General features: G+C 35.1%; 1 protein-coding gene across 7 annotated transcripts in view; it reads right to left on the reverse strand.

The window, feature by feature from the left end:
• Positions 1 to 20,939, reverse strand: part of LEPR (leptin receptor) — a 68,640-nt gene that overhangs the window by 28,763 nt on the left and 18,938 nt on the right. For 2 of the 7 annotated variants that reach the window (XM_017515789.2, XM_017515791.2), the window contains exons 3-8: positions 20,471 to 20,594; positions 14,265 to 14,473; positions 9,904 to 10,049; positions 7,828 to 7,972; positions 2,803 to 3,093; positions 2,525 to 2,642 (exon numbers count right to left, since the gene is read on the reverse strand). In XM_017515789.2, the coding sequence (XP_017371278.1) occupies positions 2,525 to 2,642; positions 2,803 to 3,093; positions 7,828 to 7,972; positions 9,904 to 10,049; positions 14,265 to 14,473; positions 20,471 to 20,594 (1,033 nt within the window). Of the gene's footprint in view, positions 1 to 2,524; positions 2,643 to 2,802; positions 3,094 to 7,827; positions 7,973 to 9,903; positions 10,050 to 14,264; positions 14,474 to 16,018; positions 16,726 to 16,986; positions 17,268 to 20,470; positions 20,595 to 20,939 lie in introns of those variants that run through there. The other 5 variants (XM_037733970.1, XM_037733971.1, XM_037733969.1 and 2 more) reach the window with 5 other exon arrangements.

A 20,939-nucleotide genomic window follows, 5' to 3' on the forward strand; every position in this document is an offset into this window, starting at 1 on the left:
GGCGGATCACTTGCGCCCAGGAGTTCCAGACCAGCCTGGGCAACATGGCGAAACCCTGTCTCTACAAACGTGTGCCTGTAGTCCTAGCTACTCGGGAGGCTGAGGCAGGAGAATGCTTGAACCCGGAAGGTGGAGGTTGCAGTGAACTGGGATCGCAACACTGCACTGCAGCCTGGGCGACGGAGATTGTCTCAAAAATTAAATTAAATTAAAAAATGAATAAAATACAGACAGTTTCACTCCATCTAAAAAAAAAAAAAAAAAGTTCTTATTAGAAAGGCATTTTTGAAATTTTCCCAGCTGTATCCCAATTCTGTATCTTTCCACAGAAACTGATATTAACTCTTACTAAATATTTCATTAGACAGTAAGTGGGGACACAAATGAAATAAATGCTCTAAAAGGTGAAAATGATCCAGTTAGAGATAGAATCTACAATAATTTGAAAATTGGACTAACATTATATATTAGTGATAGAATATTTAAAATATATATGAAAATAGTCATGGGGCATTCCTGAGATGGCAAAGAAGACAAATTCCTCACACTTCAAATAAATAATTAAATTTCACCACAAACTGAATGGTAAATGCAATTTACTGTCACTAGCTGACAATTTTCTAGTTCAAATTAATATAAATTGATATAATACCAATTCCAGATATGTAAGTGAATTATATAACCATGTCTTTTTCTCAGAGAAGAAAATTAAGAAAAAATAATTTTAAGTGAATCCTAGCCAACACTCCACTTATAAAGCAGAGGTGTCCAATCTTCTGGCTTTTCTTGGCCACACTGGAAGAACTGTCTTGGGTCACACATCAAATACGCTAATGACAGCAGATGAACCAAAAAAAAAAAAAAAAAAGTTCCAAAAAAAAATCTCCTCATGTTTGCAGAAAGTTTATGAATTTGCGTTGGGCCGCATTCAAAGTCATCCTGGTTCACATGGGCACCCGGGCCATGGGTTGGACAAACTTGCCATAAAGTCTTTGAAATAACCTCTTGGGCCAATGTTTGCTCTAAATACTATATTTAAATGACTAAAGTAGCAATTAGTCTTTCCTAAGAGATGGGAGTGAGGAAGTTAGAAGAAGCTAAAAAATCTATATTCTTCTGTCATTTTCTAGTTTTTATAACACTTCTTATCTTTTCAAAATTACAATTGTGTATGTGTGTGTGTGCATGTAAGTGGTGGTACATGGGCAAAAATGAAAATGAGTGGTGAGGGGTCATCTGGGGGTAGAAAATATGAACAAGTTAGAAGCACAGTAATAATACTCTTGGAATCCGAAAGTTAGCATCATTGTCATCGTGAAAGCAATAACCATATATTGAATGTTTACAAGAAAAAATTATATTATGTGATTATAATTAGGTGAAATAGGTCATTAACTCTCACAGAAACCCTGTAAGTCTTATAGTCTCTCTGTCTTACTGACAAGGAAATCGAGGCTTAGGGAAGTTAAGAAACTCACCCAAGTAAATGTAGTTTCATGGTTATTCTGTAAATGTTAAGAGAAATAAGGCATGGGGCTTAATATAGTAGTTTTCCACAAACACCTTTTCTAATGTGAAAATGCCATGAAAAGAATGTAAAGGCAGATTATAAAAGTAAAATTTCATATCATGAACATTCTACTGATTTTAAAATATTTATATTAGGTAAGATGAAGGCAGCTATTATTCCCATTTGAGAAATATATGAGTTGCCACATTTTTTTCCTAATACTACCTAAAAAGAGACTGGCAGCATTAGAAATAGACTTCAGATCACAGAATTTGAGAGAAGGGATTTCTTTTTCAACTTGAAAATTTATATTTTAAGAATAAATAAGCATGTTATGCAAACTGAAATTCTCCACTACAAATAAAAAAACAAATTGGGACACAGTGTTTAACAGCAGTATATTTACTTGAAAACTACCTATGGGATATTTTAAAAATAAAAATCTATCATCTAATCAAGGGTGGTATCATTTTAGATAAAATGGTTTTAGAGAGAAAGGGACCACTATAAGACGATGCCTCGAATTCTTTTTAAAACATAGAAGAGTGAAAATAAACAAGCACAATGTGTTATTAAAACACATTACCCTTTATTAATCATAAGTAGTTATTTCATAAATAACCTCACTTAGTTCTAAAAACCATTCATAGTATAATGTGAAATTTTTCTAATCTTTCACATTCTCCTCTAGTCAGTCTCTAAGTCAAATTAAAATGTATATAAACTGCGTTTTCTTGTATTTCATTCAAGAGTTAAAATACAAATTACACAGAATCGATTGATTTTCAGAAAAGATACTTTAAAGTAAAAACAAATTATAATTTTTTAACCTCAGGTGTGAATATTTTTCAAGAATCAGTTTATGTAATCCCTTAAAAATTTCCTGATTAATTATACTATACTTTCCTCTTTCAGGAAGCAAATAATCTACAAGACTACTGTTGTCATATTTCTACAGAAAATGTTCATCTCACCATACCCACAGAAAAACAAAACAGCAAAAATCATACATACCGATAATACCTCAGTTGCAAAGTGCTCCCTGCAAGTGATTGGATTGTATTGGTTGACCATCTACAAGTCATTTTAGTTAAGTTCCCATCAGTTTCACATGAGATATTGATATTGACATCTATTTAAAACACATTAAAATGTTAACATAAAGCAAAAACACCAAAAAATTTCAATGAAAATTTTTTTTCTTACATCTTTAACAGGGCTCTAATATAGGGAGGGTCCATAATAAAAACTTAACTTGTGGAACAAAATGAACAAAACCTCCATTTTCTTACCAATCACGTATAATTCAGCATAGCGATGATGGCATTCATGTTCACTGCAGCAGTACACTGCATCATAGGTAAATTTTCCTCGAGGTTTGGTTGCATTCAGATTGGAAAAAGTAACTTTGCTAACATAATCACTAACAACATCATACTGGCTTTGAGGAATTTTCTCAGCTAAATTCATCCACCAAACAATCTTTTTTGAGGAAACAATCTTGTTTTCATTCTTATAGATGCAGTGAAAAGAAACATTAGACTCAACACTTGTCAGAATTTTAGGTGGAAAGTATATGACATCTGTAATGAGGGAAGAAAGTATGTCAGATGAAGACAAAACATTCTGTAAGTAATTTGTACCACATCAAAAAAGATTCACAACACATTCCAGAGTTACACTGTCAAAAATAAAATGAGTATATTAAAAAACTGGATAATGCTGGAATTGCCTGTTTGTGTAGTTACCTAGTGTCCCAAGTACTCTCATTCTAAAGTGAATTGAGCTTCCATGAATGTCTTCACTATCTTCTAAACACAGAGGCTTATTCATCATAAAATATATTTTAGTCAGTAATGTCACTTGCTAACTGAGACGCAGGAAAGTAACTAACATAAAACATAGTTTAATTCCCCAATGGCTTATTTTCCACCAGACCCTGCTTTCGGAATCAGTGAAACCTAGGATAAGCTCCTAGAACAAATCACTATGAAGCAAAATCCTGAAATAACAATGATTGCTGCTATTGCCTTGTTTGGATACATAAAAATTTCATGTAAGCAGGTAAAGATGTAAGATATAAATTAAAAAATAGTTAAGAAATGTCGTATGAATGATAATGCAGCAATATACAAAGAAAACAGTAAATACTGGTTTGAAATATCATTTTGAGTTACTTAATGCCAATATCCTGTGGATGAGGGCAAAGGGAAGCAATATTTTCCTAAAACATGATTTTTTAATACCTACACACAATTCCATACTATTTTTAAATTCCTCTATTGTGGTAAACTTCATTTGCCTATCATTTTCAAAGACACGTAAGATAAAAGTAAACAACGTTTTGCATAGGAAGAAATCATTTCCACCAGAGTGCACTGCAAAAACATTAGTACACTTCAGTTTTAAAGTTAAGGTAAACAAACCATTTTCTGCTGATAGACTATGAATATTTGTTTTCACACATATCTCAAGGTTACCCTTAAAAACAGAAACAAAAATACTTTAATTGCTTTTTATTAAGTTTTCTTTATTCTGTAGTAGCATGCTAAATGTCTGTCTACAAACTTAAAATCCATACAAAACATTCATATGTTTTGTAGAAGCCAGACCATTAGATATATGAGCATGACTGAGTATAATCCTACCCAAGGTGGCACTGAAGCTTCACTTGTACGTTACTCACTGGGGACAAGTACCTGGCATATTAACCTATCTTAACCTATCTTCAGTATGCTCCACAACCTTCTTACTAAACTGCCTCAAAAGTCTCAGAATAATTCTTATTTTTTTTTTAAAGTATAATTTAGCTTTCATGAATTAAGTTGAAGCTTTTCATTTTAAAAATGATAAGAAAATTTAAAGCATTTCACTCTGAAATCAAATAAATATAGTAAGGCTTAATTGAGAAATAAGATTAAAGTTATACTATTTTTACATGATTAGATGCTAAAATATTAGCTTAAAAATAAGAAAACCAAGTTAATAAAAACCTGGCAACTTGTGAAATTTACACTGGATAAATTTATTAAAATCGATATGAGATAAATGTTGAATAATTTGCAAAATATTAACAAGATAGATATGCATTTTATCCTCATATGACATACTATGCAATTTTTAATCTGCAAAAAATAAGAAAACAATATTTTCTTCACATCACCAATTAGCAATACTTTAGCAAGATCAACATTAATGAACTTTATTAAAAGAGGAAATGGTATTGATAAATATTAGTGAATTACTCAAAAGAATATAAATTATGAATCAAAACATTCTAAATAAAGTTATTTCTAAATGTGTTTATTACAGCTCCAGCAAACTGACTTTTTTATTTATGGACAGATGCACCTATTTTTCTTTAAGGGAAAAATATTTTCTCTAACCCATTATTAGAGCTGCCAAATGTGAAATGTGGACATTGCCTAATATCTGTTTCTTCTCTTCCTTTGTAGCAACAAAAATGCGGTTAATAAAAGTATTGCAAGAATTCAGTGCTTCTAGAGTTATTTTTAATATGTTACATATCCAAATTGCAATTTTCTTGGACTTCATAAGTTCTGGCAAAGGTCCAAGGTTTTCCTCTAAAAGTCTAAGACCTCCCAACAACTACAGAGAAATAACCTATTCAATTCATTTGAAAATAATCCATAAGAATTCCTTGATGAGGAATAGTTAACACTTCTTTAACTGTGCAACTTGGTAAATATGGTTATATCAATGAATAGAAAGTAGTAGCTATAAATGTACTGATAATTCACATTTTGTTTGCTATAGCAACAATACACAAGCTAATCTCTTTTTTAAAAAATTCAGTAGAATCCAAAGTGTTTGGAAATAATAAGGTAGGCACATTAATTCACTAAATAAATTAATGACTCAATACTACTGAATGTTTCTGTTAGGTGGATGCCATTATAGCTCTTACTAGTGAACAATGAAGGAGAATCTAATAATATTAAATACCTAGTCTTAAGGAAGAAGGATTCAAACTCCTTTACACAAAGAATAGAAAGTTCTCAAGTTTGGAAAAACATACTTTGCTGCTGCATGCCATTCAGGGAATGAGGATCAAGTGTGGTAAGTGTTGTGAAGTGTAGAAATAGCTGCCAGGCAAACCCAAACATAAAGACTCTAACAAACATTAAAATCTTACTTCCCAGATACCGCAGCCCAGATAACGATGGGCTACATAGGCTACATAATTAAGCCTGCTGCTTGCTAGCTTTGAATATTAATTTTTAGTGCTTCTTGAAAATGCTGCATAATTTTACATTATGCACTTATTTGTCTTACTAGTGTTTACAAACATAGACTTTGGAACTGGACAGCCAGCTTTACTACTTTCTAAGTATCAATTATCTTATCTATAAAATAGGAATAACATTACCTATCGCATAGTCATTGAAAGGAAAAAATGATAATATATGTAGAACACTTAGAACAATACCTGAAACACAGAAAGCACCCAAAAACTGTCAACTATTATTACTATTCAACAGGGAATTTTGAATCTAATAATACATTTTATTTATGATTCGGTACACATCACCATAGCATTACATCATTGCAGTAGATGATATTGTAAGAGAGAAATATTCTTGGGAGTTACCTAAGTTGGTTAGCTTCTTTCCCTATTTTTGGTGTCCCCGGTCTGCTTTCTATTTCCTGAGTTTCTATATTTCCCTTAATAGTTACCTGTTACCACTCAATGGCAACTAAGCTATCCAAGGCTATCAAATTAGTAAGCTTAACTTTACACTCATTGCTAAATCAAAAATTCTGCCCTTTGTGGCAGCTATTCACTCACTGTCTGAGTTTTTCACTTATTTTCAGATGTTTCTGCTTGGATGTCTAAAGTCACTCAAAGGACACCACAGTGGTGAGTAAGTCAAAAGTCTTATTGGTAATGTTGGATATTGTACAAGCCGATAAATTGGCAAAGTTATATATGTCCTTTATAGTGTGTATTAATAAATATGATTATATTATGGATAAAACACAAACATATGAGCCAACATATTAAGAAACCAAACAAATCTAATCATACAATATTGATATGAATTATAAAAGGATTTCATGTAAAGTAAAACAGAACTAGAAATATGTCCATGCAAAAGCCTAAAAACCCAAGCTGACCAATACAAAATAAAATCTTAGGTGAAGTGTAACACAAATAACTATTATGTTGTATTAAATCAAAATTCTCATCTTAATCCAACTGAATACATAATATTTCTAAGACTTATTTTTCTAAATAGATCTTAACTTATAACTTTTAAACTTTAGCAAATTTTGAAAACCAGCATTGATTCTTTTAGAATTTTCCTCTTTCTCAGAGAGGGTTGGTTTTCAGGTCTAACTAAAAGTAAAACAGTAAAGAATGAAGCCATTTTACTGTGAAAGAGAAACGTTCATCCCGTGATTCTAAAGATGGCAAGCTACAGGCCATTCAGGGGAGACAGGAGTTGTTGACTTCTACTTCCTTTATAAAATGTCCCTCTTTCCGTGCCACTATGTAAAAACGTCCACTGGGAACTCCAAAACCCCTGTTTTAAACTACTAATGCTACTTGCCTTTTGACTAATCAATGCTTTTAAAATAGTAACTAATCAATAAGTAAACTTGTTAAATGGATTGAATATTTGCTTAGTGTTTTACATGGCACGTGTTATCTCTGTACAGGCCATAATCAATCTGAGTAAGTCTGAACAAGAAAAATTTTGCCCTTTTGACAGATCGGACAACCAGTCGAAGGACTACTGTCTTTCTATAGCCACAGCTTGGCATGTAGCAGGGCTAGGACTAGTCCACACCTCTGGAACCTCTGTGCAAAACACTGCACATCAGTTTCATGCAGAAGTTGTGAATAAACTGTAGATTTTCTGATGCTAAAAATAACCTTTAAAATATGAACAATCAGCATTGAAAATTCTCAAAAGCAAGCATCTGGAGTGAAAATAAGATGTTAATATTTGCATTTTATGTCAAATAAATATGCTTGGTTTTAAAATGTAAATTAAGAAATTATCAATACAAGGTTTCTGAGTTTGTTCATATGGAACTGTTATATTAACTTTTATCTTTTTATTAAGAAAAATGATCCTACAATATACTACTATAAAAACACACAAGCCTAGGATCTCTGACAGAATTTTAATTTACAAATTGGCCTGTTCAAAGTTTAAACAAGACAATTAATATTGTGTTCCTCCTTTCATTTTAAGACCACCAAATTTAAGATGCTTATAATATACCAAATGCAAGTTCAGGAAATCTGTTTCCCTCTCAGTAGAAGTGGCTATTACATAACCTACCTTGTGTGGTAAAGACATGAGGAGTACTCCAGTCACTCCAGATTCCTGGGCCGTCCAGTCTCTTGCCCCTCACCTGAACCTCGTATGAAGACCCAGGATGCACACTGTCTACCAGCAGGGATGTAGCTGAGGCAATCTTGTCAGCCTGTTAAATATTATATCAAAACATCAGAACATCAAGTTGATGTGAAACCTTTACCAAAATTGATTATAAGCAAATCTCATCAAATTTCAAAGAATTAAAATCTTACGCAATTATCTGGCCACAGTGGAATTAAATATTGATAACCAAATAAGAAATGTTTACACATTAGTCAACACGCATTAGTAAATAGCCCGTGGGTCCAAGAAAAAAATCATAATGATAATTAGCAAATACTGTTAATTGAATGATGATGAATATATTAGAATTTTAAGAATGCAGCTAAAATCCAAGGGAAGCTTCAAGTCACTACTGACACCTATAACACACACCTGGTAGAAACACTGGGCAGGAGCAGACAAACAACTACAAGTGTCCCTGCACAGAAGGGCATGAAAAATCTGAGAACTTGAGCCTGGCCAGGCATGGTGGCTCATGCCTGTAATCTCAACACTTTGGGAGACCGAAGCGGGTAAACCACTGAGCCCAGGAGTTCATACCAGCCTGGGCAACATATGTTGGGGCATGGGAAGCATGTCACAAACTAAAACTTATGGAAAGCATCAGGAATGCACAAAACAACATCAGATATTAATAACTCCCATTTAAAATCCTATTGTCTCCAGTTTACAGAAGAGAAAGCTGAAACTCACAGAAGCCTTAACTCTGTTTTCTCCATATGTGACACTGCGGATTCCCATCATTCTCTTTGTGAAAATAAAATGTTTTAAAATTTTTTGCCAGTTCTAAAAAGACAGATTTTTACTTCTAAATTATACAAAACTTAGTTTCACAAAGTAAAGTCCCAAAGTATTCACATGGCCCAAGAGGCCATTCATTGAGCTCCACCTTCTCCTCCCACACTGGCCTCTGACTTCATCCACTACTGCTGTCACCTTCACTGGCCTCAGCCACACCATCCTTTGCACTGCTGTTCTCCCTGTTTAGAACCCAACTCCACAGACATCTACATCACCCTCTCCTTCACATCCTTATTCAAAAGTCACCCTCTCCCACCTCCATTTATTATTTCAACCTTCCATCCCCTACCAGCATGCCCAGACTCCTCTTCTCCTGTCCTGCTAGCCCAGTGTATCCTGATGCAAGTAGAACAGTTCCAGCCAGGTAGCAGGTGTTCAATAAATACTTATGGAATGAACCATTAAAGAAAAAGACAAAGGAAGTAAGGAAGACTTTATTTGGAGCCATCACAATAGGTATACGGAGCACTGCAATGGGGTCTTGAGGTGGGTGGGGGTAGGTGGGCTGAGTCCAAATACAGCATGGGCAACAGAGAATTTATAGCCAAGGAGCAAGGAATAGATAGAAAATTACCAAGCGAAAACATCATGGTAAGAGGGATTCTAGCTAAACTGACCTAACAGAATTCTGGCTGAAGACAGGCCAGGGTGATCAAACATCATTTGGAGAATGGTGAAGGATGAGAAATCTGATCAAAAATTCATCATATATTCAAGGTGGGGGGGTTCTTGCTAAAATGACCTAACAGAGTTCTTTGCTAAAACTGGATTTTACAGGAATGTGCACAGATGGGACTCGCAGAAGATTCAGAAGCCCAGCTAAAGATTAGCCAAGCAAAAATCTTTCTGTCACCACATTCAGAAAAAGATTCAAATAGATTGAGCAATAAAAAAAAAAGATGAAATCAGTGGTCTGTTGGTAGAAAATAATTATAATTATGAATTCAAGTTTCTGTCAGATTTACTGTAGCCATATATATATATACATATATGTATATACATATGTATGTGTGTATCTATATTTTATATACATAATACGTAATATTGAATTATAATTCATTCTGCTTTAGAAGAAATGTGTATATTTAGTATGCAGAGGGTAATTTCTATGGGACTTAAGAGGGTCTTTATTTGCTTCTCAACTTTTCATTTCGCTTACTAAAATATACTTACTTCTCTGATAACTGTTGAAGAATTCTCTGAGTATTTCACTTGATATTGAAGTGGAAATCGTACCAATGGTGGGCTGGACCAAGAAATCTTTAAATTACCATCATCTGTGATTTCCATATGCAAACCTAATGGTGGATCAGGCTTCACTTAAGAAAAAAAAAGAGAATACTTTTAAGTTAAGTAATTTTCATGACAATTGCAGCTGAGTAAAATAAAATCAAAATAAATTTTCATCATATCTGACTTTAATTTTTTTTTTTTGAGACGGAGTTTTGCTCTTGTTACCCAGGCTGGAGTGCAGTGGCGCGATCTCGGCTCACCGCAACCTCCACCTCCTGGGTTCAGGCAATTCTCCTGCCTCAGCCTCCTGAGTAGCTGGGACTACAGACACGCGCCACCATGCCCAGCAAATTTTTTGTAGTTTTAGTAGAGACGGCGTTTCACCATGTTGATCAGGATGATCTCGATCTCTTGACCTCGTGATCCACCCGCCTCGGCCTCCCAAAGTGCTGGGATTACAGGCTTGAGCCACCGCTCCCGGCCATATCTGACTTTCAAGTACTTAAAAGGTGACTTTGGACAGGGACGGTACGTTGCACCTGTAATCCCAGCACTCTGGGAGACCAAGGTGAGCAGATCACAAAGTCAGGAGTTCGAGACCAGTCTGGCTAACATGGTGAAACCCCGTCTCTACTAAAAATACAAAAATTACCCAGGTATGGTGACGCACGCCTATAGTCCCAGCTACTCGGGAGGCTGAGGCAGAAGAATTGCCTGAACCTGGGAGGTGGAGGTTGCAATGAGCTGAGATCACGCCACTGCACTCCAGCCTGGATGACAGAACAAGACTCTGTCTCAAAAAAAAAAAAAAAAGTGACATTATTCAAATTATTCAAGGACTAATTACAGAACCAAAACAAGCTAGAATACTGGGTCTAGTCCTTGTACCTTATCATAGCAATCCACGTATGTTCATCCATTCATTTCCTTCCCATTAAGTGGTAAAGACTATGAATCAGTAAATGAGAATATTTTGCTAAATGTGATTTCCTGTTATAAGAATCCCACTTAACTTTATTGAACCTCACCCACTCTACTTATTTTAGAGGGTAAAAAAGGGAAAAGCATTTTGCAGAACCATATTTGGAAAATACATAAAACTATACAAAATTCAGCTTGTCTATTAATTTTAGATCACAATAATCTAGACACACCAATTCAAATAACTGACAGCATGAATATTCCCATGCAATAAATGCAGCATTGGCAGTCCCTGGCTTGTCATCAGAAGTAAAGGTGAAGTTTCTCAGAATATTAAAAATGTTTAACGTTTAAATTAAATTATCACACATTTATAGTCGGATTCCTGATTTGTTAAAGTTAAAATAAAGGATATATACAAGTATATATTAAAAATAGAAAGATTGCCAAAATGAAAGAAAATTGATGGATTTTCTTATTTGTACATTTCTGCATTAGCAGGGCTTTTACAATTAACAGGAATAATTCATGTATATAGAAATTATCATTAAATTAAAACACCAATTTGAATTTTATTTTCAAAGAAATAGTATAATTTCACATTCTATATTTTCAGGAATTTGGTCACAATTTTCCTCTTCTCCTTGAGTTGAAATCAATGAGGTTTTACTTTATGTGGCATATTATAAATTTCATTTACTTTAAAGCAGAAACAGCTAAACATAGAAGTCTGGAAACAACAGGTGAAATTTACTGTGTTCCCATGATCAAAAAGGAAACAAATATACTGAAGAAAAGTAAAATCACAATATTACAAACTATTGTACATTTCCTATCTAACTATTGTAAAAGTTATGAGTATCAAAATGGAGTGACTATTGTCAAACCCTAACAAAATGGAGTTGGGAGGGCATGAAGGAGTCCATTTATGCCTACGTTGGAAGACATAAAGAATTCCTCAAAACCACAGTATTCCACAAAACCGCTTGCACAGAGACACTTGCCTAACAAAGGCTGTCTCCACCAATGAGCTTATGCGAGCCCCTGCAGCAAGCCCTTGTAACCAATAATCTTTGTTTCAAAACAGCTTACATGGAGGTCTTTTATATGTCTTTTAAAGCTTCCCCTTTATTCCAAACCCGGGGACATGCCACAGTCATTCAATATCATGCATGTCTAGAATTGCAATCCCCTGCTATTCCTCAATAAAGTTTTTGCTTTGGAGAGCTGGTATCTGTCACACATTTTAGGTTGGCAATATTAATATGCATTAATATTAGAAATAATATAAATAACCCAAGGTCAATAATAACAATAAACCCAATGTCAGTTTCCAATTCATCTTACCCTGCCTCTCAGCAGCATTCCACAGACACATAATCCTTCCTTCTTGAAAGGAGGCATTAAAAAGCCACTTTTTTCACTTGGCTTCTAGAACAACATACTCTTAATCCTTCATTCTTACTGATCATCCCTCAGTCATTCTCTTCCTAAACTCTAAATAGGTGATCTCATACAATCCCATAAGCCTTAATATGCTAACACCTCCCAAATATGTATCTCCCCTAAACTTTAGACTCATATGTACAACTTTATATTCAACGTCTCTTAGGCCTCCAATAAGCATCTCAAATACAATGTGTCCAAAATAAGCTCTTGATTTCTGTACACACACCCAATCTTCCCTGAGCTTCCCTATCTCAGTACCTGGTGTTACTGTTCACCTAGATGCTCGGGTCTAAGTCTAAGGGTTACCCATGATTCCTTCACACTCTACAACTTCATCCACTAGACCGTCCCGTCAGCACCATCTCCCAAACAGATCCAAATCAAATCAGTTCTTTACTTCTCTACCCTGGCCTACAATATGCTCTGGACCAAGTAACTCTGTCCTCATCCCTTAATATTCTCATGCCTCATTCACTCCTACCACAAAGGTCTTCTCTTGTGTTCCTCAAATTACCAAGTTCACTGCATTTCAGGGATTTTGTGAATGTTGTTCTTTCTGCTTAGAGCACCTTTTGCTCTGGATTTTTGCATGGATATCTCTTCTTCATTCAGCTCAAATGCTATGTCTTAAAGGAGGTCTTTTTTGATCTACATAGCAGAAGTAATAGTCCCCACCCCTGACACTCCATCACACCACCTGTTTTATTTTTTTCATGGAGCATATAATCTGGGGATATTATCAGACATGTTCAAATAGAAGGAAAGATTTTCCCAAAATTATCTCTGCATAAAGATAAAATTAAGAAAGTTTTCAAGTTCTTAAAAATTCCATAGTACTTCCCTTAACTACTTCATTTTGAAAAACAGTGCAACTCAATGTTGACTCTAAATGCTACTAAAAATCATCTGGTAGAATTAGTTTTGAAAAGAAAAGAAAATGATATTGAATAAAGATTCTGTAATTTTTTTCTCTGTGATATAACTTCACAATTGAATTGCTTGTGTGTCATTGTAATTATGTTGTGGAGATCACAAATATATCCCTAGACGACAAATTATTTGAAAGTCTTAATGTTAAAATATGATGTGATACACAGTTTCAAAAGTGCTGTTATCTCAAGTAACTTAGAAAGAAGTAAAGATTGAGTTGTTCAGAAAATTGTATCAGATACTTGGAAAAGTGGCTCTAGTGATGTCAAAACCAATGATGCAAAATCAGATATAAAGAGTTTGCATATAATTGTCTCAGGAAATATAAGTGGAAAAAAACTGCTAAATTATACACAATTAAATGAAATTAACAAATTAAATACAGAGAGCTAACATTTTCCTGTATTATTCACATTTGTAATTGTATGTTTACATTGATTAAAAAGAGATTTGGGGGATTTTTACACAAAGAAAACAGAGTGTTGCCTATTATTTGAGGTTTTTTGTAATCAGGTTTGTACAGTAAATTACTCATTTACTCTTTTATGATTGTCTCCGCCTACTATTGTTTGTCCCTGCTCTATCAGGTAGGAACTATGTCTAATTCCCCACTCTTTTTCCTGCTCCTAGAACAGTCTTGATGAACATAAGCTTCTAACATTTAAGAAGGAATAAATTCAGGTAAGAAACATGGTTCTAATTATTTTCAAAAATAGTTATCTGAGATGTGAAAAAGTGATATTCAATCAAAACATATCTATTAGATCCAGGATTTAAAGAAAACAAACTGTTCTCAAAAAGAATATACATGACAATGGCAGAGATATACATATTATTAAATCATTCTAGAAGCTGCTCTTAATGCCCCCAGTACTACATCTACCATCATTACAGTGTTGAGCAAAGTGGGATAAGCTAACAAATAGTTTTGTAAGCAATTTTTAACCTTCATATATGACTGATGTTTAGATCTATTATTATCATTTTAGTGCACAACTTACCCACATTTATGGGCTGAACTGACATTAGAGGTGACTGAAAAATTACTCCACCAGATGTGATTTTCAAATACATGAGAAGAGTGTCGTTGAGTTTGGCTGTTGGCACAGACACAAGACATTCACAGCATTTGTGAACACTGCAGTTGCATTGAGCAATCTGAAAACTGCCTTTTTGGGGAACCAGAGGTGAATCTTCTAATACTTCAGGCCTATGTTGAAAAATAAGAGCTAAATATTAACACAGATATAAAAATACTGGATAGGCTTTTAAAGCAGGATGCTAAATACAAATTCAAGTAAACTATTTGGGACACCCAGCTTAAAGGGTATCTGAAAAAAAAAGATACCTTATATTAGAAAAACAAAGACAAAGATTACAGCAGGTTAATCGTCAGAAATAACATAAGCAAAGAGGTAGTGAGGCAAAAGTGAAGTACTAAAATAAAAGAAAAACTGCAATCCTAAAATCCTACACCCAGCAAAAGCAGCTTTCAAAATAATGATGAAATAAAGTCTTTTTTTCGGACATACCAGAGTATAAAGAATTCATCACCACCATACTTGCACTATAATAAATGCTAAAGGAAATCCATCAGGCAAAAAGAAAATGATAGCAGACAGAAATGTGGTTTCACACAAAGAAATGAAATTTAACTAAAACAATAAATATTTATTGATTGTTTAAAGCAAAAATAATAGCCCTGTGCTGTGGAGTTTACAACATAAGTAAAAGTAAAATGTATGCCATTAGTACCAAGCTTGGGAGGGGAGAAATTTGAAATATTCTTACATGAAGTGGTATGATATCACTTAGAGGTATAATATCACTTGGACAATAATAAATTAAAGACAAATATTATAAATGCTAAAACAACCACTAAAATAATAAAACAAGATTAATAAGCAATAAAGGATATTAAATATAATCATTTTAAAAAATCAAAAAGAAGGCATAAAAAGAGGAAAATCAGAACAAAAAATAAATGAGATGGGATAAGAAAAGAAATAAAAAGATTTAAACCTAAACATATCAGTTATCACCCTAAATGCCAACAGCCTAAACATCCCATTTAAAAGGCAAAAATTATCAGATTAGATTAAAAGGACCCAATTATAAACAACCTACAAGAAATCAACTTTAGCTATAAACACAAATAAAAGGAAATGAATTTAAAAAGATATAACATTATAAGATTAGTCAAAAGTTGTAATGGTTATATTAATGTCAGAGAAAGTAGATTTCAAAGCAGTGAATATTCCTTGGGATAAAGAGGATCATTCATAATGAAAAAGGGATCAATTCACCAAGAGGACATAACAATCCAAAACATTCATGCACCCAGTAACAGAGTTTCAAAATACATGAAGCAAAAGATTGAGAGAACCTTAAGGAGAAATAGACTAATTCACAATTATTGATTAATTTCAATTCATCATTGATGTAACATCCTTCTCCATTGATAATAAGAATTATCAACGGAGAACGATGTAGTTAGTAAGGATAATAGTAGTTAGTAAGGCTAATGTAGTTAGTAAGGTAATAGTAGTTAGTAAGGATAAGTTAGATAATAGTAGTAAGGATAATGTACTTAGTAGGGATAATAATGTAGTTAGTAATGTAGATAATAATGTAGTTAGTAAGGATAATAACAGTAATTTTATGCTTACTAACTACAATAAGGATAAAAACGTGAACAACACTATCAACTGGCTTGATCTTTCTTGCGTAGTAGCAAAAAGCTTACTAACATTACCATCTGTAGTTATGTGAAAAGCATAGAATGTGCCTGTTGAATTCAGTGATTTATTTAAGATTTCCAGCAAGTGTTGAAGATGCCTCTTGGTTTCTTCTTGCTGTAAGACGAGAGGATATGTATTGAAGAAAGACCCATTACATGAAAGGAAAGAGGACTTCATAGTTTTGAAGTGTCCAGCCTCTCCAGATAGCAAATGCTGTTAAAATTAAGAAATTCCTTCTGAGCAAAGATCAAAGAGAAGACACAGAGAAGAGATCTCTAGGACATTTGCAGGTTTTTATAATATCTAATGGAGTGAACACCAGAGAGATACACTAGAGGTCCATGTGGTTTCATGAGAGAAGCATATTAGCAGAAATATTGTTAATATAGAGACAGAAAGAGACAGAGACCAAACAAAATGAAAAAAAAAAAAAGGCTTTGGTCCATCAAAAATTATGCTGATAGGAAAGCAGGCTGTGAAAACAACTTAGATGGGGATATGGGCTGCTTTTCATGAAGAAGGGAGGGTTACTCAGGCCAGAGCATGGTGCCCAGAAAGGGAAGCCAAGGACCATGGAGCATTATTCCTGAAGTTGGGTAGTAGTGGGAATAAACTAACAAGAAGGGTGCAAGAGGAGATGATCAAAGAGCAGGATTCTTGACATGGAAATTATAGAAAAAGCATGCTTACTGGCAATGACAAAGTCTAAAGCATGTCCATGACAACAGGTGAACAAGGTGGTGTGAGAAAACAAGAATATTGAAAATAAGCATTCAAGAAATTGAAGATTAATTCCTTGGAAAATGAAATCACCAAGAATGCTGGTGGTAGTAATTGTGAAGACAAAGTAAGTAGGTGTTAGTAGTTACAGAAGCTCAAACTCCAAGCATGACCTGGAGGGCCCTTTACAATCTGACCCTTGTGTATCCCTCCATCCCGATTTCTCTTAATTCCCCAGCTTCCCAGCCCCACCACACTCAACTTTTCAACTCCTCACATATGCCATCTGTGGCTCTGGGCTTTTGCAAATGCTCTTCACTCTCTGGATCATTCTCTTCTGCCCCCTCTTCACCTGGTCTGGATATCCCTAGCACGTGTTTCCACAAGGCCCTGTATTTATTACATCACAGCATTTCCAAACTTGGTTGTTAAGTCTTCAGTTTTTAACACAGAATGTTAGCTCCGGGAGGGCAAAGGCTGAGTCTGTGTTATGGAACCTTGTTCCCCATGCTCAGCTCAGTGCCTGGAAGACACAGTAGGCACCTAATAAAGAAAGAAGATTTCCTTCCTAAATCTAAGAGGAAATCTCTAGAGCAGTTTCAAAATATTACATTTCTAGAGTATCCGTCCTTCAGATTCTCTGACAAACATTAATATCTGAGCTCAAACAAAGCTTTCCCTTAAGGGACATATTTATATAGTTTTAAATCCCTTACAAACATTAGATTTTATCCATTTAAAAATATACTTTTTTTACACATGTGAATTTTCCAGTGTCCAAAATAGGTGAGTCTGATTCAAAGCTTTTCTATAGTAACCACCTTTATGGATTTTCTCTTCCATGGAGTTCTCACTGGTTATATTGACCAGCTCTTCCTATATTGACCAGCTCTTCCTGTTGACTTAGAGTCCTATTTAATTATTTGGTGACACATGGCCTTAAGGGGCAAACAGAAATAGAATTAAAGGCAGAAACAGTATGTGATAAATGATATAATGAACATATTAACCAAACCATAGAGGTAAAATGTGGCAAAAAATAAAAATAGGAGACTGTTTCTCAATTCCTTGCAATTATGACAGGTTTTACTGTGCTGATATCTTTAGAAACCTAGGTTTCAAGTCAAAGAAAACCAAATTAAATTCATTTTGTAAGAAAGTTAAAAATCTAGTTAATTTACCATAATTTTCTCATTCTTCTGGGTCCTACTGTTTAGAAGAATAGACCGATGACTATTCAGCTGACTAAACTGAAGCTAAAATTCTCAGCTGTAGCTGAGTAACTATTAACATTTGTAAGACTCTGAAATTATATCTATCTACATGTAGATTACATATACATTTGACTTTTCCAGAAAAATACCACAAGTCATAATTATAATATATACATAATAGAATGTAAGCCCTTATACATATTCATAGAACTTTAAAACTGAGCACTTTGCCCTAACCTGCTGATGAGATCTGAAATTGTCTAGAACAGGCACCCAAGTGAGAATTTTTATCACCATCCAAAGCATTTAGGTCATCGTAAGAAGGTACTGCTATGCAAAACAATGCTTTTCTCTGAGCTAAAACCTGTTTTCCTCAAAAAAGCAGGAAACGACCCCAAACTTCAAATATATCTTCATCCACCACAGGGCTTCCTTTCTTCTCTCAATACTCAGAAGTTGAGGTATGCCTACTTTAAGACCAACCCCATACTCTTTTCATGGAATTTGCCTATTCAATTACTCACTCTCTATAACATTAATCTTCCATGGGTCCTTTTCTATTATTGACTTTTTTCTCCCTGCTGGGTCACTTTCTATAAACTAGAAAAAAACTCATGATTTCCCATCCTTTAATTACCTACCCTGGGACATTCACTATACATTATACATTACTCCTTCATCTCCACTTTCCAAGCCCAGCCAGGCTTCTCAGGCCTCTAGAGTATAACTCAGTCACTTCTGTTATGGACATTAGTCTACTTGCTGGCTGCCCAGCATCTGACCGAACAATCTATCATCATATAAGGCTGAAACACTGGCAGCTAGAGCACCTTCTCGCCAACTAGATACCCCCATCTGAGACACTGCCCCTCGTGATGATTGCACAAAGATGCATTGGCTTTTGGGTTCATCAGACTCCTGGTATCAGGTATCCAGCACGTGGAAATGATAACCACAGGGACACTCAATGTCCAGATAAGATGGCAATGGCACTATATCTGGGTTCCTCCTATGGGTGACTTAGACCCCCTCCAGGGGTCTAACATAAGTAATAAATATTAACTACAGCCTGGTAATCAATACAGAAAGGCGAGCAGTGGCAGCTATGCATATTTTCTCTCTTACAGTATGCTTGTGTGTGTGTTTCTATATATTAACCAATTTCTTCTCAATCTCTTCCCTCCCCTATTGTTTTATATAAGGATTCTTGCTGTTATTAAATTTACAGTTTTATATTTAGCTTCCAGAGTAATCATTCAGGTGGAACTGTGACTGAGAAGAGCAATTAATACTGCCCAGAGATCAACACTGTACATGTTGCACAGAAAATATGTGACATAGCAGCATCCCATTTGGGGGGAAGATAAGACTGTCTCCTTTTGTTCAAAGTGTAGCCCACCACTCCCCACCCCCTGGGCAACTCCTGTGACTCAGACAGGGGATGTGGCAGGAGGAGCCTAATCCTCTTACCTTGAGCTAATAGCAAAGAGCAGTTAACAAGGGAATGTAGAGAAGTTTATCTAAATAGCTTGTTTATTCATGTTGTCCTAATACCAACCTGTGCCCGTCTGTGCACATGACTGCTCTCTACTTGGGGGGTCAGCAATGTTAATTATCCACAAATGGTGTTTACACAGAACCTTTGTCATTAAACCTGTACTAATTAAATATAAGAGTTGCTGGCTTACTGGGGCCATAGCACTCCCCTAGGGATCAGTAAACCATGAGTCCTCTAGCCATGCAACCAGGTAAAAAGCCTATGTTTGCTTATGTCTTTCATCCATCATTGGGACAGAGTCTGCCAGCCAGACTCAACAGTATGCCACTATTGTCTGTAAAAGATATAATTACCCTGCTGACACTGTACATTTGCTCATGTACAGGTGCTCTTGTGCCCAGAGACAGAAAGAGAGTACCGGGACTGTCAGTCTTACAGATAGACAAGAGGGGAGCCAGGGCATGACTCAGCATGGCACATCATGGGCACAGCATGGTTCACGTTTGTGTCCAGAGAGAGAAAAAGAACTAAGTTGCTGACCCTGAAGGCAAAGGAGAGCCAGCTGTGCAGCTGCACGTGGGAGTGGCTGGCCCACGCAGTTGAAACAGAGCAGACAGTGAGAAAAAGCTGATGTAAGAGAGCTGCTAATGAGAGACCTCGTCTGAGTAAGCTGCAGATGAGAGAGATGCTGAATAAAACTACATTTCACCTGCTTATGCCCCAAGTATTCTTTCAGCTGTCGTCCATCCACCCTCTCCCTTCAGACCTCAGCAGGGCTGGGACCTGAACTTGAACCTAACATTTGGTGTGCTCATGGACCTGATAACTGTGGCCCTAAACCTGACAGTCTTGCTACCTGAATCAACAGGAAGAGAAAAGAGGAAACCTAATGGAACAGAAAGCTATATTAAAAAATAAAACATATAAAAGGAAAAGTAGGGATGCAAGAGGTTTATAATCTACTTCTGCATATGGAAGCTCTTTTTAAAAATATTGTGTAGTTAAAATGTCCAAATTAATTATTTGGTACTTACAGAACATATAAAAGATGGACCTTATAGTTATAATTCTTGAAGTGATTCTTAAATAATGATTCCACATTACAGATGAATAATTTCAAGTCTCCTTTTAGCCAGCACTGTATGTTCCAGTTTGCACCTGAATTAAAAAAAAAACTACATGAAATCTCAAAAACAATCTGAACAACTCAGTTGTTCAGTGAAAGAGAAGAGCTAAATCAAATTTACCAGTGTACTGATACCACTTCCATTGCCTATTCTGAGAGAAAAAGAACAAGCCTTAACTAGGAGCATGTGCTTGTCTATCAGTCCCTTTGGCCCTCAGTTTCCTTTTTTCTAAAGTAATAGAATTAAATTCAATTATCGTTCCTCAAATTTTCTTTAATTTCAAACCACTTAGGTAGGACAAAAGACCTCAAAACTCAGCTCAGTTTTCATGTTTTCTTTCTTTTTTTTTTTTTTTCTTTTTTTGAGACGGGTCTCA

The sequence above is a fragment of the Cebus imitator genome, unplaced genomic scaffold (assembly GCF_001604975.1).
Source record: "Cebus imitator isolate Cc_AM_T3 unplaced genomic scaffold, Cebus_imitator-1.0 Scaffold559, whole genome shotgun sequence".
Classification (NCBI taxonomy): domain Eukaryota; kingdom Metazoa; phylum Chordata; class Mammalia; order Primates; family Cebidae; genus Cebus; species Cebus imitator.